This window comes from Triturus cristatus, chromosome 5_1 (assembly GCF_964204655.1).
Source record: "Triturus cristatus chromosome 5_1, aTriCri1.1, whole genome shotgun sequence".
Lineage (NCBI taxonomy): Eukaryota > Metazoa > Chordata > Amphibia > Caudata > Salamandridae > Triturus > Triturus cristatus.
The window spans coordinates 422,101,464-422,123,872 of NC_140587.1; the positions used below are offsets into that span (position 1 = coordinate 422,101,464).

The 22,409-nt window shown below is 41.8% G+C and overlaps 1 protein-coding gene across 1 annotated transcript in view; it reads right to left on the reverse strand.

Annotated features, from left to right (window-relative positions):
- Positions 1 to 22,409, reverse strand: part of VPS13B (vacuolar protein sorting 13 homolog B) — a 2,934,705-nt gene that overhangs the window by 2,507,644 nt on the left and 404,652 nt on the right. Inside the window, exon 9 of the mRNA XM_085605186.1 lies at positions 64 to 159. Coding sequence (XP_085461312.1) covers positions 64 to 159 — 96 coding nt within the window. The remainder of the gene's footprint in view (positions 1 to 63; positions 160 to 22,409) is intronic.

Sequence of the window (22,409 nt, forward strand, 5' to 3'; positions counted from 1 at the left end):
TTATAAGCCAGAAATTCGTCAGATCATATCCAAGTAAGAAGTCGGAGAGTGGATGAAAATTACCTCAACTGTTGTTCCTTCTTGTTCCCATCGAATAACCTCCTTGGATTTGACTTTCTGCGGGCTGTAATAGCTGCTCTCGGCCTGCATCTCGGTGAGCTATGAAACAACATGATAAAAAACACCTTAGACTCAGCCAACATTAGCATTAAATAGCGGCAATCTGTCATTCCTACAGAAAATGGATGAAGACAAATGACGGCTCGGCAGCGGCCAGCGAGTATTCTTAGGCCGGAAGCAGGTGCAGTCCAGCAGCTGCAACACATTACGCACATTGGGGCAGCAGGCCTGTGGCTGGAAAGGCCAGTGTACCCTTCTGCATGCATGGCGCAGACCTGCTCCAAACCCTGGACCGCTTGCCATCAACTTGTGCTTTTCAAAATCAACCCTGAGCGGGGAGAGGGCAACTCTGCGCGGCACCTGTGTGGCATCTGAGTTTGCATCCTGTATTAAAAATTAATATGCTTGACATAAACCATAATTGGGGTTCAGAACATGGATTTCTCATAGGAAATAATTAACTGCATGGAAAATCATGTTCAGGGTTAATGAAGTGTAATCGCTTCGCCCGGCTGTTTTTCTGGTTTATTTGAAAAGCACATTTTTACTTATTTTTATTAGGCAATGAAGCCAGCGCTTTTAGCACCTTAACATAAGCATGCACTATTTCAAACAGTAAAAGGGAATCGACCAAGTCAGGACACAATGGGCACGATTCAGAAACCATTCTGCACGCAGGAGTAGTATTTAGGTGCATGGCATGGCCACTTTAGGAATGCAAAGATCAAATCTAGTAATCAGGGGCGGTGGGATTTTAAGTTGTAAAGTAGTTTTACAAAGTTTGTAATTTCACTATTCTCAAAGACATACCCCAGTGCTCAAAGAAAAGCCTCCCCCAACTACTCCCACAAAAATAAGTTTGTGAGCGCACATCAGCATAAAGTTCGAGTCTCTAGAGCATTTATTACATTTTGTGAGAAGAAAAAATGCAGAACAAATCAAGAAATCACATATACAGCATTTACATAAATTCTAGGCCACTTCAAAAATGTACAACTTTTTCTCCCCAAAAGCCTGGAAATTAAATACATTACATGGCTTTTCCTATTTATCTATATATCATATAGTAAAAGTTTCAAATCAAAACAAATTTTAAATGTTTTTAGAACTTAAAATACAAAAATAATAAGTATGTAGTCCATTGAGATGGGAGTCATTTATCTTAGGGGTAATAAGTCGCCTTCAAAATTCCACACTGAATAGATTGGTCGGGGCCTGTGATGAACTGTAGCGATTCAGGTGATTTCATGATTAATTCAGCTGTCCCTGTCGCTTTCCTCCTCTGGGCAGTGCAGGTCAAAGCAAAGATTCATCAATGAGCACCCTGGAGCTTTCAAACCCAGGGATAACGTTGTGGAAACGCACCGATCGGGAGATAGGTATGAAAGATTTCAAAGGCCTTGAATATTGATTTCAACACAGTCAGGATGACTATTATGAAGCAGGAGTAAGTCACCAACGCAACACTGCCTCCATGGGCAAGAAAGACACCGTTCAGACAGGCTCCAAAAAGCCACTGCCACGGTGTAGGAGTTACAGATTTTTGAGTCCACTCCAAGTCGAAGTGTGCATGTGACAACATCCAAAGCACTCCAAAAATGTGACAGGATGGTAGGAAGAAAGCCCACATCGAATCCAGGTTGTCGTTTGCATAAAAGATCTCAAAAGGTTCTGTAGCCATGTGGCAAAACGTTTTGTAGCCTGAACAAACTAAACTATACTTTCTGTCCTAAATGAAAAATGTTACTGCTATCACAAACCCAAAACAGCACATCACCCAAGGAATGCCACCAGCTATGTAAAGAATGATTTGGGCAAAGTCACGTTATGTATATATTACTCTTCAGATGCAACTTGGTCACCTGTCAAGGTAGATGCCTTTATGAATGAGCAAAGTACAAACAATTCTGGGAAGACACTTTGCTACCCTCTAGACGTAAGCTGAAACTCGGGTGGAAGGTCATGGTTCAGCATGTCAACAATCCTAAGCACAAAGATAAAGCTACACTCAAATGACTAAGGAACAAACATTTCCCTAACATGAACAAGCATCACTTTAACTGGAGAAAAAAAATCACAGTTAAAAACAGAGTTGTGGTTCTGGCTCAAATGTGCAAAAACACTGATATCCGCAAGGTTTCCGATGCACACAACTTAATGACATAACTCGTGGCGCTAGCCATGCTCAAAACTTCAGTTTAACAAGGTGTGTAGATTTCGTCAGATTCGTTAAATAAATAAATACATAAATAAGGAAAGGCCTGGCCAAAGACTGTGGGTCAAACCCTTGAGCATTGGTTGTAGGCCAGACCCTTGCATACGGTTCAAGGCCCTAAGGCCTGTCTCCGCTGTACATATAAAAACTTATCAATAACGAAGTAAATAAACTTGCAAACATCAGTTGAGGTCTACAATTACCATCATAAAAACAACGCAACCAAGAATAATCAAAATCACCACAATACATAATATTACTAATAAACTCATAAAATCCTTACATTAAAAAAAGCAAAAAAACATTGAAAACATTTTAAAACTTTAAAACAAGTACATTTATTCAGGAGATTTTTTTAGCAACTCCATCACATTTTGATGTGTGTCCAGATTGTATCTCTTTATCAGAGATAGTAAATATTTGATTCAAGCCTCTTGCAATGCTGGACATGAATGCAAAAAATGAAACATATTTTGAGTTCTTTTTTAGCAGATATCACAAACATAGGATTTTTAGGAGTTATTCCATTTTTCAAATATAATATTTAAAGGGACATTTCCAAAGCATAAAAGACGTAATATAACATATAATGCTATAAGGGATTTAAAAGGATAAATATGGCTGGACTAATTCGAAAGAAATATTATTACAGTATACGATTTCAAAGAAACACAATGATCCTTATCCAGGCTTAAAACTAAGGTGCAAAGATTGGGATTTAAGAAATAGTCAGAGAGGCCCTAGCAACCATCCCTTTAAAAGTGACATATTGCATTGAAAATATTGCGAAGCTCTATGGAAATTCAATAAGTTGCAGTATTATACCACATTTCAGTTTTAAGGAAAGATCTCAAAGAAGAAGTAGGGGCATGAAGCAGATTATATCCCAATCAAATAATACTGGCCAGAAACTGCAGAAATGTACCCAAAATTCCAAATTCCAATCTTAACAATTGGACCAGCAGAGATGGACTTTGCAAACTGATTTTTTTTTTTTTTTAAATGTTCCTTTCAGACTTGTTTAACAATTCTCAAGACCCAACCGGGGCATGCTCTAGAACATAAGTTAGCATAGGAAGAATTTTGTTTTTTATAAATTTGTATTAGGTGATCAAAGTATCTTCTCCCCATAGAATGATAACAAATCTGCAAGGAATTTGCAAGTGCTTCATTACAAAGATTTGTTGTGCGCACCTCTACCTTTAAATTTTCTGAAAATAATTTACCTAGATATGTATAGTTATTTACTATCTCCAGCTTTTCATTTCCGAAATAACAATTGTATAGTGTGGCTTTTCTCTTCCCCCTTAAAACTATTATTTTTGCTGTATTAACTTTTAAAAAATGATTCTGTGTAAAATAATACATACATTGAATCTTGCCTGAAGAGCTACAGGAGACTGATCAATTAGGATTACTCACCTCCCCCAGCAACAGTTTACACCAGGTTGAAGAATGCAAAGACACCGGAAGATGCAATAGACCACTCAGTATCCCTAAAGCAGATACCATCTGCCACAGAGTCGGTCTATCCACAGAGTCAAATGCAGTGTAAAAGTCAATAAAAGCAGAGTAAAAATATAATTTATTCCTTACAACATACTTGTCTAATAAAAATTATAACACCACTAAAATATAATTGACAGACTAATTTGCTCTAAAACCAGATTGTTAAAGCAGAATAATATTCGCTTCCTGCGCCCAATTCTGTAAGTACTCTAAAATACTCAATGCAAAGATCTTCCCCACTACATCCAGCAACAAGATTTGCCGGTAATTTCCTGGTAGTAATTTACTGCCTTTCTTGTGTAAAGGGACGAAAAAGTTAAAAAAAATTGTAATGTCATCAATGAGGTCATGTGTGATATCATGCAGCACAATGGTGCCGCAAGTTATGCTTTGCATTGCAAACCATAACTGGCGATTTTTGTGATTTGTGAAGTTTGAATCTTAACCCTAACCCATTTTTTTAAACTGTTTTTTTCAGTGAATATTTTTTTGTATGCAAAGACTATCTCCTGCTGAGCAAGCCCTTTGGCTGTGTTCAACAGGCGCTCAACGCAGGATCAGGCCTATTGCCAGGATAAGCACTAAACCCGCAGTGGGCATACAACCCCACTGTGCATGGCCCTTGGTCATGTGCAGTGGAAACTGGCCCCAGGGCCTCCCATTAAAGACAGGCCCTGTGCCAAACCAGAGCCGGGCAGCCAACCTCTATATGGGCCAGCCACTGGTTGCCTACAGTGACTAGCTTGCAGACTGGTCTGCACTCTACCACCCCATGGGCAGCGAACGCCACTGTGCATGGATTTCAGCAAGAGGTTGGGCACAGGGCCCAGCTTCTAACTGGGCCGGCTCAACAAACTATATTTTTTAAACCAAAGCAGCTTTATCATTTCTACTTCGGAGTACTTGTTTGGGTGCACGGTTCATAGATGCTTGATCATTCCATTTGTGCTAAACAAGTGCTCCCTTGGTTGACCAGGGTGCAGGATCAGGCCACACAAAGTACAAGTCACCTTTCGTGCTTTTACTGTCTTCCTTCCTTTATAGTGGGTGAAAATTTCCATACGAGGGATTTTCATCCAGAATGATCTGGTCTTGCGCTCTTTTAAGCTGGTGCCACTTCCAAGGCATGATAATTTTGCTATATACCAGCAAATGACTGCCCTTCACTTTTTCCTGCTGCTTTCGGGATCTGTCAAGATTTTTGTGCTTCTGGAGAGAAACTGAAAATGGTGTCCTCCAAAAGGTGGGCTCCCTTTGACACAGGCTATGAACTTGATTTTTCTTAGTGTGGAATATTAAGCCAATTAGATGCTCCCTTCTTTTCTTGTTTTTTGAGGATTTCCAGTTCCTTTGCAGCTTGTCCAATAGGAATGATTTTACAGTACCTAAAGTCCTTTTCCGGGGTTACGGCTCTCGCGTGACCGCAGAGACTTTCTTTCTGAGTACCAGTATTCTAAAAACGAGCATTTTTTAAAAGTTGTGTTTGCAGTGAAAACAATTTGACATATACTGTTTGAGGGTACAGTTTACTAAAGTGCAACTTTAAACTCAAACTTACAGCAATGGATTTCATTTTTCTATGTTTTATGCCTTGTTAGTTTTGTTGTGCTGGCAACCAGAACCACAGTTCCAAGGCATGACAGATCCACCTACACCTATTTAATGGTAACCGCACAGGAACTGAAGATCCACAAAGACTACTGAAGAGCTTTGAGTCGGTCCTGAGAATGAATTGCGCCACATTAAAATAGTTCTTACTTTCTTGGACATATCATTGAATTTCTTGCCACATGAAAGCTCAGAAGCAAAGTTGCTTAGTTTTATGCAGTGCTTTCTTTTTCTAAGATCCACAGCTTTTTTTCTCATTTGCAACGGCTTTTGGACAGGGTGAACAGAAGAGGAGAAATCCAGAGGAAGATGGAGAGGAAACAAATGAAGAACTGGGAGAAGTTCAGATGGAGGGTTCAAAATCACCACCAGAATCAATTGTCTGGAAACGTTTCACCAATCCACCTGGTGAAAGAAATGATCATCCAAGTATGTGACAGCAAGAAGCCGAGTAAACGAAGGCGGATCTGGAAATGAGGTCATATAGCTTCTTAACATACTCAATGCAGAAGCACCTTAATGCTTGGCATGAAACAGTTCAATACCTCAAAAGGAGGGGGGCACCGAAGCAATGACTGCATCTTCTTTAACAATTAAACATGCTATGACTCCTGGACAGATGTTGCAAGAAGACACCCAACAGAAGGAGTAACAGCCGATTGATCTTTGCAACTGTGGGCTTGCATTGCCGGGTGTGCCACAAGGTGATCTCTTTGAGAGAGCAAGCTGCAAGAGCATAGCAGAATCAAGAGCATCTTCACCAGAAGACAAGCAAGAAACTCATCTATCTTTCCTTGTTCAAATTGCATTTTTATTTTGTTTTCCCCCAAAAAGTAAAAACAAAAACACGTTTAAAAACAAAGATCTTTCATGGTTTCAAAAAAATAGAAAAATATATGCTGTTTGTTTTGGATATCATGGACAGCAAGAGAAAGTGATGGAGACGAGTAAATGAAACAGTGAATGAAACAGTGTATCAAATGAAACTGCGGATTTGCCTCTGACCAGGCCTCGCGGCCCACCTGTCGCAGCAAACAAGAACCAATGCTGGCAGCCAGACTCGAGGAGGGATAGGCCTTGCGCGCAACCCACTGTGGGTGGCTCACCTTTTCTGCTCACAGCTTTTGGACATGTGCAGCAGGACCTGGCGTAGGGTCTAGCCCCATCCAACTCATGCAGTGCACCTGTCAAAGGCAATCAGCCTCCCCCTACACAAACAGCCTTCAGCGTGCACAGCGGGGATAGAAAAAAAGGCAGCCAACCCAGCTGTGGCAGACAACCCTCTCAATGAACAAAATTTGGCCTTGCGCAGCAGGGGTAGGCTGCAGTGTGTGGACCTTGTCAGGCCATGCCACCCACCTGCTCGAGGCAGACAACTCCTGCTATGGATGGCCAAGCCCCGCTGCACACCAGGTCTTTGGCATGCGCAGCGAGCGCTTGGCACAGGCCGACTAAAAGCCAGGCACTGTTCCCAACCTGCTGCTGGTAGCCTTGCATTTTGCACATGACAATGTCACTACCACCTATGCTCTGGGGTCAGGAACTCATTACAGTGTCCACTTATTGCATGAGCATTTTTTTAGTGCACAAAAGTCATGAGTCATAAATTCGACTTTTCCACGCCACTGCGTAATATATGTTAAGACATATATATATATATATATATATATATATATATATATATATATATATATATATATATATATATATATATATATATATATATATATATATATATATATAAGCTCAGAGGGGTCTTGTCCATCAGAAAGTCGCACTCGGAAAACAGCGGTGCTTTACCACAAAGAAAGCTTTATTTCAGGTATGAACAGTCTCGCAATCCGGTAATATTATAGCATCTGGCCGCTGCCTACGCGTTTCAAGAATTATCTCTTCATCAGGGACTAATGCTGCCAAAAGCGCATGTTCGGTTCAGCCTCCTTTTATATATGCTAAATCGTTCGCCATATTGTGCGCTCTGAATGAATCAACGTTGCATTATGGAGGTTGAAGTCCGTCTTTTACCACAATTGGATGCGCTTTTGTAATGAGATGCACTATTAAGCTCTACATGAGCCCCAGAATACTTGACTGTTCTTATCCTCACACTGTTTCCCACGTAGGGAGCACCGTGATTCGATGCTCCGTGGCCCTCTTCCCTCGGGTGGTGCAGACCAAGCGGCATATTCAAATTAACAGCGACGGTCCTTCTCTGTCTGTTTTTATGTTTTGAGTGCCAGTCAACAGAAATGATTTAGGTTTATGTCTGAATGGATTGAGTTACCCTTCTGGAAGAACCACTAGCAAAGATAATGTAAACAGGTTTCCGCAAACTGAACAAGCACTGAATGAAACCTTGCGAGCCATTGTAGCATATTTGCCCTGCTTCTTGTGGGTATGGTGAGTCAGCCCTGTTTTATGTGTACTACACCCTCTCCCATGTCACCAAACAATAACATGAATTTGATATACTCCTCTGCCGACACATATAAAATATTAACACAGTCTGGGGGAACCTGTAGGTATATGGTGGTGTCTTCTATGTGCCCAGTTTAGATTTCGTTTTGGAACAAGGAAACCACTGCGTTCTGATTATCAGATTGCAAAAGGTAAAGCATCGTTTGCATCACCCAAGTTTCACAAATGCTTTCTTTAAAAAGACAACTACTGGCAAAGCCCGATGCTAGTGAAATCTCTGATATTAAGGCACTGATATGGAGTGGTGCAACCGTAGGTGCGTGTATCTGAAACCTACCCAAGGATGCTCGCTGTTTCAACCCTGCTCGTACTCTTTAAATGGAGATAAAGGTCTCGGGGAGAGGGCTCACACTGGCAAAGATGTTTAGAGAACTTTGTGGAAAATCGTCCTCCATCTTAGAAAGAAGTGCCTTAAATGAGGTATTAATGTCTGGGGATTTAGCTAATGTAGACATCGAGTTGAATACATGTGGGGATACTGGTCACAATCAAAAAGCTCTCAGGTTTAGTCTCAATTGCATTAATGTTTACTTTGCAAATAATGGTGTTTTAATGTGTGCTTACTATACTGGCTGCTTGGCCCCCGTCTTGCACCCAATATACGCAGGCCTATTTCTTCAGTCTCCTGCTGTTTTCTTTCAATTCGTCTGGCTTCGTTACAGGTTTATATTTTAGTAAACCTTTGTTATTGTGGTGGGTCTGCTACTCTCACCGTTCTTATATTTGGAACTAATAGTACCCTTTTGGTTGTGTGTGTCTCCTTTCTTTGATCTATTTTTCAGCATGTGGATAATGATGTATGGGATATAAGGGTACAAGAAAAATATGCTAGTTTACTAAGTAAAGTCTATCTTTTTCCTCACTAGACTTGTAAAAGAGTAGAACTTTTCATTGTAGTTACCAGTTTTAACCTCTGTGTTCACATCATGCTTATCTAGCTGAAACCACTTAGTAAACACGTCACTCTAGCAAATGAAAATGTCTTCTATTTGAGTTGACCCTAGAGTTTTAAGGGCTTGTCAAACATTTTGAGCTGTAGCTACTTACATTATGAGCTGTGGTATTTTACTTTTAATAACTAATTATTTTGAGGCTAAATAAAACTCTTTCATGATCCATGATGTGTTTTTTACCTTGGTTGTACTTTGTAAATAGATTTGAATTTCAACTGTGACACTATATTTATCTGGGATCGTCATGTTGTCGGCTGGAGCTCCCAAACCACTCAGCACTCCAATGGTTCTTATTGGTGAACCAGCGAAATATGGCATATTACATGCACTTCTTCGTCATCTCCCCACCCTTCCTGGTCCTCTAGCCAAGTTAAGCAGGTCCCTATATCTTTCGGGGTCTCTCAATTCCCCACGGGGTCTAAAGGCAGGCCCCATATCATCTAATGCTGCTCTTTTAGAACTAAGGACGGCCGCAAGGTGAAACACGTCCTGTAAGAATGCTTGAGCAGCGGTTTACAAGAGACTTTGGTCCTCTTGTGAGAGTTTCAACTCACAAGTGATCTCTGCCAGCTCTAGCAACACGTCTAACTCTAGTTCAATTTGCTTGGGAAATACCCACATTTTATAGGCCTTCAAGTAATGGCAAACTCATGGGAAAACATGGGGGTTTCAAGTCTACAAGGGGAGATTCTTATTGGGCTCAACTGATAGGAATTAGGAGCACAAAGGTTCAAGTGGCTCGAAAAATAAATTCAGCGGGTGGATTGTCATAACCTTGGCTGAGAGAGGGAAAACAGGGGAGCACCTTTTCTTCTTGGAGGATCAGTATTTGGCAGCTTTCCGAGACCTCTGTTACCAATTCCAAGACGTTATTAGCAGAGTAAAAGACTCCTGTCTAATTATCCCCAAGGAGTGAGAGTGCACTACGTTTTAACTTAGCTCACAGCCAGTATGTCAATTATTGGGCAACTGCCACTCACAGATAGAGATGGGAATTCCCAGTTCAGATAATACACCCACATGATGGAAATGGAATCCTAGATGGGTTCAATCACAAGCAGTTCCAGAGATATAACCCTTCCGCCACAGTGGAAATGTGTGCTATGTTTCTCAACTCTTTCTGACCAGGGAGGAGACCAAGTCAATTATCTGGAACTGATGTTTGTACCACAGTTATGCAAGTAATACTTTTATGATGGAACAAAAAATGGCAAGCTACTTTTTACAGAAAAGCTATGCATGTATCAGCTACGTACTTCTTGAACTTCTTCAAGTCTGTTTAGAGCAGCACGGTTGATATTACGATGACAAACCCTCAAGACAGAAGGAAAAACACCTAAGCAAACTAGTACAACAAACCAAACTGTCCAGTGGAACCAGGTACGGTAAATTTGATTAGATGATCTGCAAGTTCCCTATTTTTTTATCAACTTATGATTTTTGCAAAGCACTGGAGTTGCAAAATGTCGTTAAACTGCCTGAGATTGTAGTGAGGAGGGTGAAACACAGCAATGCATATGCTAGTCAGTTAACTATTATTTATATAGCGCATCAGAGACAATGATTTTGACAGAATCAGGCGTATCCAAGTCAATATACTCACAACTGGCTAGGCAAGGGAAAAGATCATAAAGCCTAGCTGGTAGAAGATCCACTGGAAATTCCCCCAATTCTCTGCCACTTCCCTTGACATTAGGCCTGGACGGTAAATTCCGTTCCGCTCGTGGAATTTGCGGAATTTCGGTAATTTCGCGTTCCGCGGAGAACGCAAAATTGTCAAAAATTCTGCTTTCCGCGACTTCGCGAAATTTTTTCTTGTTTGCGTTCTCAAAATGTGTGTTCGCGAGATATTTCTCCCCGAGCACGCAAACAGCAACTGTGAACAGGAAAAAAGCACCGCGAACAAGCAATTCCGCGTGTTTGCGGAATTTCTGCATGTTCGCGGAGATTTTTTACCGTTTCGCGGAGATTTGCGTAACGCGATTACGCAAATTCCGCCCACCCCTACTTGACATCCCTTACCGCCCCATGCAGGTAAATCAATGGCAGGCTTTGGAGTACCCACGCAGGACCGGGCAGAAGGGTGAGATATAAGGTGCTAAATCGTACAGGACACAGAGTAGTGGGGGAGAATTTGTCAGGTCTTACTTCATCAGAAGCGGAAGAGGCATCACAAACAACCTGAAAAACGTCGAGGTCTCCCATGTCTGACATATGCGAGGATAGCGTTCCATAGTAAGTTACCTTGGAGAACAAAATACTGAGGTGTTACAACTCCTGTTGTTGAATGTATTAAAGAGGAACGTGATGAAACCTAAAGCATATTAAAATGAAATGCATTTGCGTATACTGGCGCAGATAAGTTCATAAAATGGATTTATTTTAAACTGCCAGCTCTTCTTGCAACTTGAATTTTTTTTAAATTTTATTTTTAAATTCTTTTACACATTTAACCTTACAATCTTAAAAATACTCGGCTAATTTGATGACATTTTAAATAAAGTAAGCTGAACAAAGGCCTAAAAGGGAACAGGCGCAGCTTGACAGTGCTACTGCAGAATTGCAAAACACAGTCTAGCAATGCCAGTTGTACTCGTGTTAGAAACACAAAATAGCCAACTCATATTATGTTAGTCTACTACTGTGTACATATGGTTGTTGTTTCAAAGAAAAAAATCTCTAATCTGAATACTAAAGCAAAATGTTACTTTTAGTTTAAACCCGATCGCGGTTCAGCTGTTTGCAATTACTGCAGAGGAAAAGCAATTAATTGATTAAAGAACTCAAACATTACAAGAACAATTTTCAACGTTATTAGAAAAAATGCTACATTTAATTTGGCATGATTTTCCAACCTGGAATGCCATGAACTGCTCAGAATACTAATGCAGAAACATGACCTGTGTTTTTGACCAAAAACGAACCACAAATTAATTCCATACATTCCTCTCATCCATGTGCACTACTGAATTCAAACGTTCACCATAAAGTTCGAGTGTTCAACTTTATGTAGCAATAAAAGTTATACTTCAGGCAATAGGTTTATCAGTAGGAAAGGCAACAACGTGCAAGCTTCACGTTTCCAAAAAATGCACAACCTTGAGTATTTTCAGAGGTAAAGTGAAAAAATATTTTAGGATGTTTTATTTCTTCCCCAAAGGATACTACCTACCCTCATTCAAAGAACACAGTAATTTGTGACTGAGAAGTTACAAGCGAAATTAGTAGCTACAACAAGATACGCGGGAAAACGAAGTCGAAATGTGCAGGTGAAACCAGGCATGGAAAACCTGCGGGAACCATTGCAGAAGCAGCAATTCCTTTAGTTATTTCCCATTTAAAAGTGGAAGACGAGCAATGGAGCAGTAATCCTGCATCCTGAAAGTACCGCGCCTGTGGTACCTGTACTTAGTGGTGAGGGAACACTAATGTCCAAGTCTCACTAAACTAAGAATGGGTGCCCAAGGTGTAAAATGGAATGTACGGTGGTCATGTCTCGGGAGCATGCAAAAGTTAATGGGTCTGCAGACTGTAAATACGTTGGTTCTTATGCAATCAATACATACTCCTCAAAATAAATAGGAATGGCTCTCAAGTGTTCTTGGGATAAAGTTTTAGTTTATTTGAATAAATGTCAATCATGAGCAGTAGGATACATGCCTGGATGTTTAAGAGCTCTTAAACTAATCTTCGATGGGGTCAATAGGTAACATAGATCTATGCCAAATAAATTAACGTTCACTGTGAACATTGTTCCAATGTCTCGCAATTCCTTTTAATTTACGCATTTTACTGGTCTTAAAGAAGTGTGGCCCCGGGCATCATAGAATCCCTTAGTCACAAATTGATGCCCTCTGGGCACGGATTCAAAATCCTTCAGTTGCAGCAGCTTCGTGCAGAGATTCTCTATTAAATCCACAACATGTTGTCCCAAGGGCAGCCAGACCATGTGGGCATTCAGGTACAGACCCACCTGTAAGTAAACTGATAGTCAATGTCTTTGTTTTGGTGTCTGAAACGCAACCCTTAGAACATTAACTATGACAGAGCGAGAAAGAGAAGAACACTAGCACCCCACTTGGCTTAAATAAAGAAAAGGAGGAATATGGTTAAGAATATAGAGGTATTTTTGACTAAGGGATTAGATGTTAATAACGACACACAGGCCTTGCACAGTCTACACTCAGACATGCAGGGCTGCATTGGAAATCAGAAACAGTGGGTGCAGGTAGTGCGCATTGTCACTCCTTCTACGGGGCCAGGGCTTATGGTTGATTATCGGACTGACAATAAGCAAGAGAGAAAGAAGATGGAAAAGAATGACAGGAAAACAGCAACACAAGGAGAAGGCAGAGAAGATGAAGAGAAAGGAGGTGTAGAGTGGTGGAAGAAAGAGGCGTGAGATGCTAGCAATATACGCAGACTTCATATTTGGCCAATTTGGCATTCAGCATTGATCAACCTATATCAGGCAGGCTTTTTTTTCTAGAGGCTTTGGCTTGCTCTGACCAAGCTGTCTTAAAACAGCTGGGTTAGAGATGTTTAAAGTGTGGTTGGCCGTAACGAGACGGTCGGCCAAAAAGACATGCGCCCTTTAAACAGTGCAATGCCGGCCCGCCCTCCTCCCTGCTACTGTCAATTAGCAGCAGCCTGCCCCCGTCCTGACGCGCAGCTCGGGACAGGGGATAAAAAAAAAAAAGGTAATTAATTACCATTTTAATTTTTCATCTCTAGGGCTTTGAGAAACCTACTGAGCTGGCGTTCACTCCCCTGAGAGAATTCCGATCCTCCCCAACCCCAAGATAGAGCTCAAGAAAGTGGCCTTAAAAATTAAATCCAGTTCCTCTGACGATCCAGTGGCACCAAGCAGAAAAAGGGAGTGCATAGAACTGATACTACCCTTCGTGCAAAAACTAATAAACGCATCTTTTAAATGTGGGGAGGTCCCTAGGTCATGGAAGCACACAATTGTCATACCTTTAAAGAAAAAACCCTCAGCTAATCCCGAGCTGTTGGACAATCTCCGTCCCATCTCTCTACTCCCCTACGTCTCCAAAATCGTAAAGAAGGTTGTGAATAAACAATTAGCGGCTCATATCAACATACACAATCTTCTACACCCTACACAATCAGGTTTTAGAGCATCATTCTCAACTGCAACAGAGTCTATACGGAGACGGGTGGACGCCGGTCAGACGGTTGCCCTGGTCCCGCTGGACCTAAGTGCCGCTTTCGATACGGTATCACACAAACTACTTCTTCAGCTTCTCCAGGTGCGCGGACTGGATGGGGTAGCACTAAAGTGGATGCGGTGCTTTTTAGAGGACCGTAGTTTCCAGGTTGAACAGCACCCTTATCGATCAAAACTCTGCCTCTCCTCCAAGGGGTTCCACAGGACTATCTTGAGGCCCACCTTCTTTAATCTGTATATCGGCCCGCTGGCAGATATTATGGACAAATACAAGATCTCTATGGTGTCATATGCGGATGACACCCAGCTTGTAGTGACCCTTGCTCAAGACTCTAGTGAGTCAGCGATATAGTTCTAATCCTGTCTCAATGATCCGGCCTAATGGATGTCAAACAACTGCCTAAAATTGAATGGTAGTAAGACGGAGGTCATGATCATTGGGAAATCTCCCTCCATTTGGGTCTCAGCCTGGTGGCCCCAGAGGCTGGGGCCTGTCCCCAAGCCTAAAACAGGTAAAGAATCTTGGAGTGTTGCTCGATCCAAAACTATCTTTCGAGTCCCATACTAAAAAGGTAGCAGGGAGATGCTTTGGCATCCTCAAGATGCTAAGGAAAACATTACACATCCTCCCAGTATCAGCAAGGAAAACTATAGTTCACACCTTGGTGACATCGCAGCTGGACTACGGGAATGTCCTATACCTGGGTGCGCCAAAATGTTGCCAGCAACGCCTTCAACGAATTCAGAACGCGGCGGCACGCCTTGTCCTTAATTTACCGAGGCGTACCTCAATGATGAAAGCCCTTGACTCCCTTCACTGGCTGCCAATTGGAAAGAGAATTCCTTTCAAAGCCCTGTGTTTCTGTCACCGGAGCATACAGGGGAAAGGCCCCAGCTCTCTGTGTGATTTTCTAACCCCTTACAATCCCAGTCGAGAGCTAAGATCAACAGGAGCTCACCTGCTCAAAATACCGAAGATAAAAGGCAAGGATGGGAGCACGGCTCATTTGGCTAATGGGCAGCCAAAAATTGGAACACACTCCCACCTCTGCTGCGCGCAGAGAAATCGGAGTCCACCTTTCGTAGAGGCCTGAAAACCTGGCTTTAATCCGGTTCTCCTTCCACTTTAGCTGAAACTGCTTCTTAGCGAAGGGACACACCTGTTGGTGTAGCCAGGCGCTCTATAAATGACGTATTATTATTATTTGGGGTGGGTTTTAAGTGGGGCAGCGCTCCTCCGCTCAAACGGAGGAGCCGCCCCTGTTTTCCACCCTGGAATTCTAAGAAGTTTGTCACTCATGAAATATCCCAAAATAATGGATAGATCATAGGTGTGCCTCCAGAACCAAGGGCTATTAAACATATTTATGTGAAAATGATACTGCAAAATGCATTATTTGGCCTTTAAAAAACAAAAATCATGGGATGTGGGGAGGAGGCGTCTTGAGAACCATCATCATCCTCCCCGAAGGAGCAATTTGAGCCAGACATTCATGCTCCACATATTCTAAGATCCAAAAATAATCAGTCACTGTTGCTTCCCTCTAAAATGGCACCTGGACTGCTTCCTTAAAAGTGACTTCAGATAGGGGAGAAAGCAAGTACACACAGCATGACCAAGTAAGTTAAGAAGTGCCTGCATTTACTCAGCTCTATGCGTTGAAGGGGCAGCAAAACCTAAAACAGAAAAAGCCTGTGGCCTTCTTATACTGCCCGCCATAGGAGGGTGAGATTGAGAAACATCTGCAAATAATGTGTTCGGGATATGCAAATCAAAGAATGGTACAAGTATATGTTCCCCAATAAAACCCCTTTACGGGCAATGAAGATCCCATATCTACCTCACGTTGTGCAGAAGAAAGTAGAGGAGGCAGGGCATGTCGCGCAGGGGTAGTGGTTTAGGATAGGGAAATGGCTGGGGGTTGGGAGGTCATGCAGGCGTATGGTTTAGGATAGGTTATAGGCTGCAGGGGTAGGGTTTTAGGGTTTGGGTCAGGGGCAGGTTTTTAAAAAAATTTTTAGAAGCGCTGGGGGCCAGGGGTTGGGTGCGACAGGGACCGAGATTAGGGTTTAAGGTAGGGGTCAGGGAAACCTTTCCCATGCAAATGCTTTTATCATACAAAGAATTTTGTGGTAAAGGCAGGCGTGGTAAAGGAATATTTGTTGGAACAAATATGCGTGGTAAAGGTTTGCGTTTTAATGGCATTCACGTTGTAACGCATGCGTGGTAAAGGCATGCGTTACAACAGAATGTGATTGAACGTCATACAACCGTCTATAATATTAGAATAAATTTGAAAACACAAAACTTTTTCATTCAAAGAAATTGTGGATTTGCACAAACAGTATTCTGTTCCAGTTTACACTACTCTCATAATATTGAGATTAACAGTTTGAAAATGACGTCTGTATTCCTATACAGAATTGTAAGCATGCTAACACTGTACTTGCACAGCTTACTACTTAAATCATCCTGGTGGCTGCTCCCAAAGCAATCAGGACAATTCTCTGCACTCTCATGCCCATCTGCACATACACTTATACTGAGAGAATCCCATTTCCAGGGGTTTCCCTCTCCCAAAATGTTCTACTTAGTTTGAACTGAAAGAGTTTACCCTTCATTTAAGTCACGGGGCACTGCACCTTCTCTTCATTTTCTGCGTTTTACAGCCCATGCCTTGAAATCAGAGCTTCCAGGACACATTACTAAAGCATTTCGAAAGGTTTTAAAATAAAACACCCCCTAGTAATAGTCCTCAGAACTGCATGCTGCCAGTGGCGGCTCCTCCGCTAAGGCAGAGGAGCGTCCCCTCACTGCTCTGCGAGAAGTGTACAAAGAAAAACGAAAATGGCCATTACTAAAGTTATTATCATTTTCCTTTTTCTTTCCTGCTTGGGTGCGGGGCAGAGGGGGCTGGCCTGGCTAGTGAGGGGAAAGGAGTGTTAAGCACACTTCCTAAGTGCTCATGGCTGCTTGGCTGGCCCTTTTGGGATGGTCAAACTGTCATGCGCACTTTGCATCTTCCCCACCGGGCTGTATTACACAGCCTGGTGGGGAACATGCCCAGCCTCCAAGCCACTGTCGGAGCGCCGAACCAGGGCACTCAGACCAATCACAACGCTGCTGTAAGGCAGAGTTGTGATTGGACAGGGGATTCTGGGAGGCCGTGTGCTTCATGTTGCAGTGCCAGAAGACGATGGAGGAGAGGCGGCTCACCCAGCGACACCCAGGTAGGTCCATTTTTTTGTATACCCCCCCAACTGCACAACCCCGCCCCACCACCCGCACTCAGTAGCAGCTGCTGCGGCATGCTCAAAACATCTATGGTGGTCTACAAATGCCATGTTCACATCTTATACAGAGAACATAACTAGCATGCTCCCTGCAGCTCCGAGGGTATATTGCAGTCTCTTTCTTTATTATTTAACTCTTCTCTGTCCGACCAACGACCCCTTGTTCAGAAGGCAAAATTCAGGAGCTTTTTCTGTAATTTTCCATTACTCAAGCACATTCCTTGACTGTTCCCCTATACATGATGTGCTGCTAGTTTTGCAAGGAGGTGGACCTCTTTTAACGAAAGAAAGTTACCTTCGGTAACAATATTCTGATGGATAATTATGCTTCCCTCATTTTCCTCATCTTATGAATATTCTTTCAAGGTGTCACAATACTCTGGAAAATGATTCCCCTGCAATAGCTCTTCAACGCTGTCAAGAGGCACTATGCAGCTTTAGTCACACCCTCTGGAGATGCCAAAATCAGAGTACATTAGGTGCCAACCAGTGCGCTGTCACTTGTTCTTGGTATTGTTTTTCTGCGCCCCATCAAGTCATGCTGAGAGGAATCAATGAAGCATCAACAATAGCAAAAAACGCAGCCTACAAGATGTTTTCATACTCTGTGATCATATTAATGACTGCACTAACTCACCGGGAAGGAGGGAGGGTGGTGAAAATACTGTGGAAAGTTTATGAAACAACCAGAAATCTCATCACCAAAGGCAAGGTAATTTTTCTTTTGATCGATATATCTTACCAATAAGAATACCATTGAGAAGCCAGGATTAAGTAGTGACGATTAACCAAGCTAGTCGTGTTTCGAAGCCCTTGGAAGGTAACCATCACGGCGTTACTAAACTGTCAAGCAGTAATGTTCGGAAAAAGTATTCAAGGACTGTTCAGCAGATGTCAGTCATCAGAACACCTATGAAGAGTACCAAGGAAGCAGCAACAGCCCTTTGGATTGTCAATTAATATCCCCTGGATAGTCTTTGGCTAAGGCACAGCAGACCTCGATAAGAAGGATCACCATACAAGAAATGGTGTACCCTGTTTCACTACGGTGAAGTAAAAAAAGGGCTATTCATCTGCTCCGGGTGTTGAGTCAGATCGACCTAATAGGACACAGCACATCTGGGGTCCTGTCTATGTAGCCGTTCCTCCTCCTTGGTGGCATGGGAAGGATAGAAGAGTAACTGACTGACCAATGTGAAAGGCAGCAATATCTTAGATAGAATGGATGGGCAGGTATGGAAGATCAACTCATCGGGGTAGATAGATCTTAAGGGTGAACAAACTGAATCTTGTGTTGACCTTCTTAGTAGCATCGCCATTTGAGCCTATGCACAGATGCTCAGATTGACTTCTCAGTTTTAAGACAGCATTGCTGGTGGCAATAACTTCAGCTCATAGGGTCAAGGTACTCCAGGCTCGTTCAGCTTGTACTCAATCTATACATGGTCAACGTATGGAGCCAGAACTCCATTCTCATCTTTTTTAAGGTCAGGATAAGGAAGAGTCCGGTATCCGGGAATGGAGGTAAAACTCGGAATGGTCCCAATTGTGGGACAGTTTCCTAAAGGAAGATTTCTCTTTCCTATGTCTTTTTGGTGGAAAGATATTTTTGCAGATCTTTCCTGGTCAGAAGACTTACATGAAAGCGAAGGAGAGAGCTTTAGCTGGACACAATTAAAAATATCCTGCCCTTATGCTCCTTGACTGTTTCCTAGTGCATCAAAGCACCAGAGCCACAGCAAGCGGCATCATGTTCCAAGCCTAAATAACACGTGCAGATGTCATGTCAGTCAGACAAGGCTATTTTCTTGCTGTATCACTGAAAGGCTTTAAACCCTAAAGTTTCATAAGGAGATAAATGACCTGGTTGCAGTCAAAATGTCGAGACCTTTAAATGGTAAGGCATCAAGACAGCTTTGGACCCATGTCAATGAGATGCAGAAAAACAAGAGCGGATTGTTGCCAGTGCGCTGGATGGAGCCTAATATACTCTGTGTCATCACATACAGCAGGAGGAGACATGGCTGAAACCACATTACACTACCTGGTGGTGCTGGATATCTATTGGTGGGGAAATGTTTACAGGACCAGTCAGGCACCTGAAAAGATTTATAGGGTGAGGAATCTGTGGGAAGATGTACCCATAATACAAGGAAACTCACTCCACCTTCTGTTATGTCTGGACCCTTGTTCCTGAGTTTTACAGGTTTCTATTATGGAATTGGATTATACAGCATCCCTTGAAGAATTATTTCACAGTACATTAAAAGTCACCACCCTCTAGCTACAGTGCTGAGTTCATCATCATCTGATTCTCTCCAGTATCCTACAAGTGAGCATTTTAAAGTAGTATTCCTAGCTATTTCTTTTTATCCGTACTAGCAGCAATCATGCCACCCAGCTCTTTTTTTACACCTACGTGCGGTTGAAAAAAGCTATTTTAAAATGCTTTGTACCTGGGATATCTCACTTAATATGGAGTTGTGTAACATCCTTCTGAAGAAGTGAATGATCATGCAAAGAGTGATCTTTATGATATTTTCTCCTGTGTGAGGATAGTGCCATTTCTGGATGAAGGATCCTGGGAGTATAGGGATGCTTTCAACTCCGGTTTTAATTAGCATATTTTTAATGGTATGTGGGTTATCCACATTGACTCTACATGTATGGTTGATGCGAGTGGGTTAGGCATTAACATGTAATTAGGAGTCCAAATTGGTGTCAAGACTATTCTAATAGTGTACCATAGCATCAATTCGATTAAAATTTTAAATGAAATGTATATAGCATTTAAATCCTCAATGGAGCTGACTAACCACTCATCAATGAGTGCTAAACATCAATGATTATTTTTTTCTAAGAGTGAAACTTCTACATGGATATTTCTGGTTTGCCGTACTGTGATAAGCTGGGGTGCAAGAGGTCCAGGCATGGAAGAGAACGGCAGACGAGGGTTGGTACAGTTGCGGAGACGAGGTCCATGTTGCTTCCTTTGGAGAGGGTAGGAATCATGATGTGATGTGTTATGTTATGTTCTATTTTATTTTTAGAGCCCACTTGCACCATAGTTACTTGGTGCTACAGGTAATAAGGCAAATGCAACGGGACAAAAAGTGAAATACGCAAAAAAGGGAAAGTAAAATAAGTTTTATACTTTAAGGAAGTTTAAAAGCAGTTTTAAAAGTAAAGATTTTAGACTATTCCTAAACATAGGGCTAGAAAGAAGAATTCAGTGGGTAGTTTGTTCCATTCCCTTGCTGCTGGGACACAGAAATCGCTGTCTTAAAAAGAGGCAGTCTTAACTTTGGCTACACTGGACAGTAGAACACTAAACAATTTACAAAGCAGACTTGACCCTGTGCAGCTCTCCTCTGCTATTTAGCTTGTTTCGTACTACAGAAATACCATATACATACATAATCAGAGTTTTAAATAACCCTATGAACAATATGAACAATAACCTGCAATTTAAACAAGACTTTCTCTTCAATGAGTAGACAATGTGGTCAGGCAAGAACAGGGGAAACATGATCCCTGCCTGAAGAGCCAGTGAGCATGCACATATTAATATTCTGTACAAGCTGGAATCTCCTGAGTAGTTCCTTAGGCAGGGAAAGTTAAAATGAATTACCACAGTCAAACTGGGATTTTATTAAAGTAGTAACCAGAGATATATGGGGAGAAGTTAGAACTCAAAAGGAGCATTTTCTGCAGATGCAGGTGCTTGGACTCTAGAGACATGAAGTTAAAAAAGAAAGATTTGAGTCCACGATGAAACCTAGATTCCGAACAATTTTAACAGGATGTTGTTAAGGGTTTGGAGGGGGGGAAGGGGGTCATGATAGTTGGCCATTGGTTGGTGCTCCATTTGTCGACATAGTCCTTTGTAACAAGAATCTCTAATGCAACAAGACTGGGCCTCAAAATGTTGGGAGCCATTCAATGTTGGCCATATTGGAGGCGGAACCAGGGGATTTGGTTTGGAGAATGGATAATTTGAATAGTGGTCAGGTACTGTCAGCATGCAAGTAAACCAAAATGCCCATCTTACATAGCAAATGAGCAAGTGATAACATATAAACATTGAATAACAGAGGTGAGACTATTGAACCCTGAGGGACACCTCAGTGAAAAACCCTTAGCCTCTAGTGTCTGATTTCAAAGGCGGGAGGTAAAGTGTTTGAAAATGGTTAGCAAGAAAAAAAACTCACCCACTTGTTGGCTGGCTTAACTGGCCATTCACTGCTTTGCCTCTGTCCAGAAGGTGCGAATGAAGGATAATATAAAGGCTACAGACAAGGCCAAGATGAACAGGACCATTGGTCAGTAGGTATGTATTGTTCAGGACACCCTTACTAGTTCTGTACTAGCGCTATTGGATTTAATGAAGTTAACAGATGAAAATGTTTTTTCTAATATTTTTTCCACATAGGGTGGCAAAGAGATAGGTCAATAGGTATTAGGATCCTTATGGGAGAGAGTGGGCTTTTTCAGCAAAGGTTTACATCATTGCTGCTTTCCATAATTCAAGTACTGTACTGTGAATAAAGGATCGTTTAAAAAGAGTGGTTAAATCCATAGTTCAAATTCAAATTCAAAATTCCTTTATTCGATATGTAAAACATTATCATAAAAGTACAATAAATTCATATTAAAACCTCATAAATGACATAAAAGTTTTAAAAAGAGTGATAGAGAACATGATTTAAAAATTAAAGAATAACCCTTATGAGATTCACTGGATGGGGAGGGAAGACATATAGCATAAAAGGGCATTTTAATCTTTTATGGCTGCATGGAGGCCCTGGTTGTTACAATCTTTTTCAAATAAAAGGATACCACTGCGGCAGCTAGTGGGCTATCTAATGCTTTCATTTTGAGATAGGCTGCCCTGCAGGAACGTAATCCCCAGGATTTGAGCAGTGGTTTCAGATAGGTAACCCTTGGCAATTGATAAAAGTTACAAAATAAAATGCAATGAATATTAGACTGTGATGACAGACCATCACATGGGCATTTCTCCAGATTTCTCGACCAACAG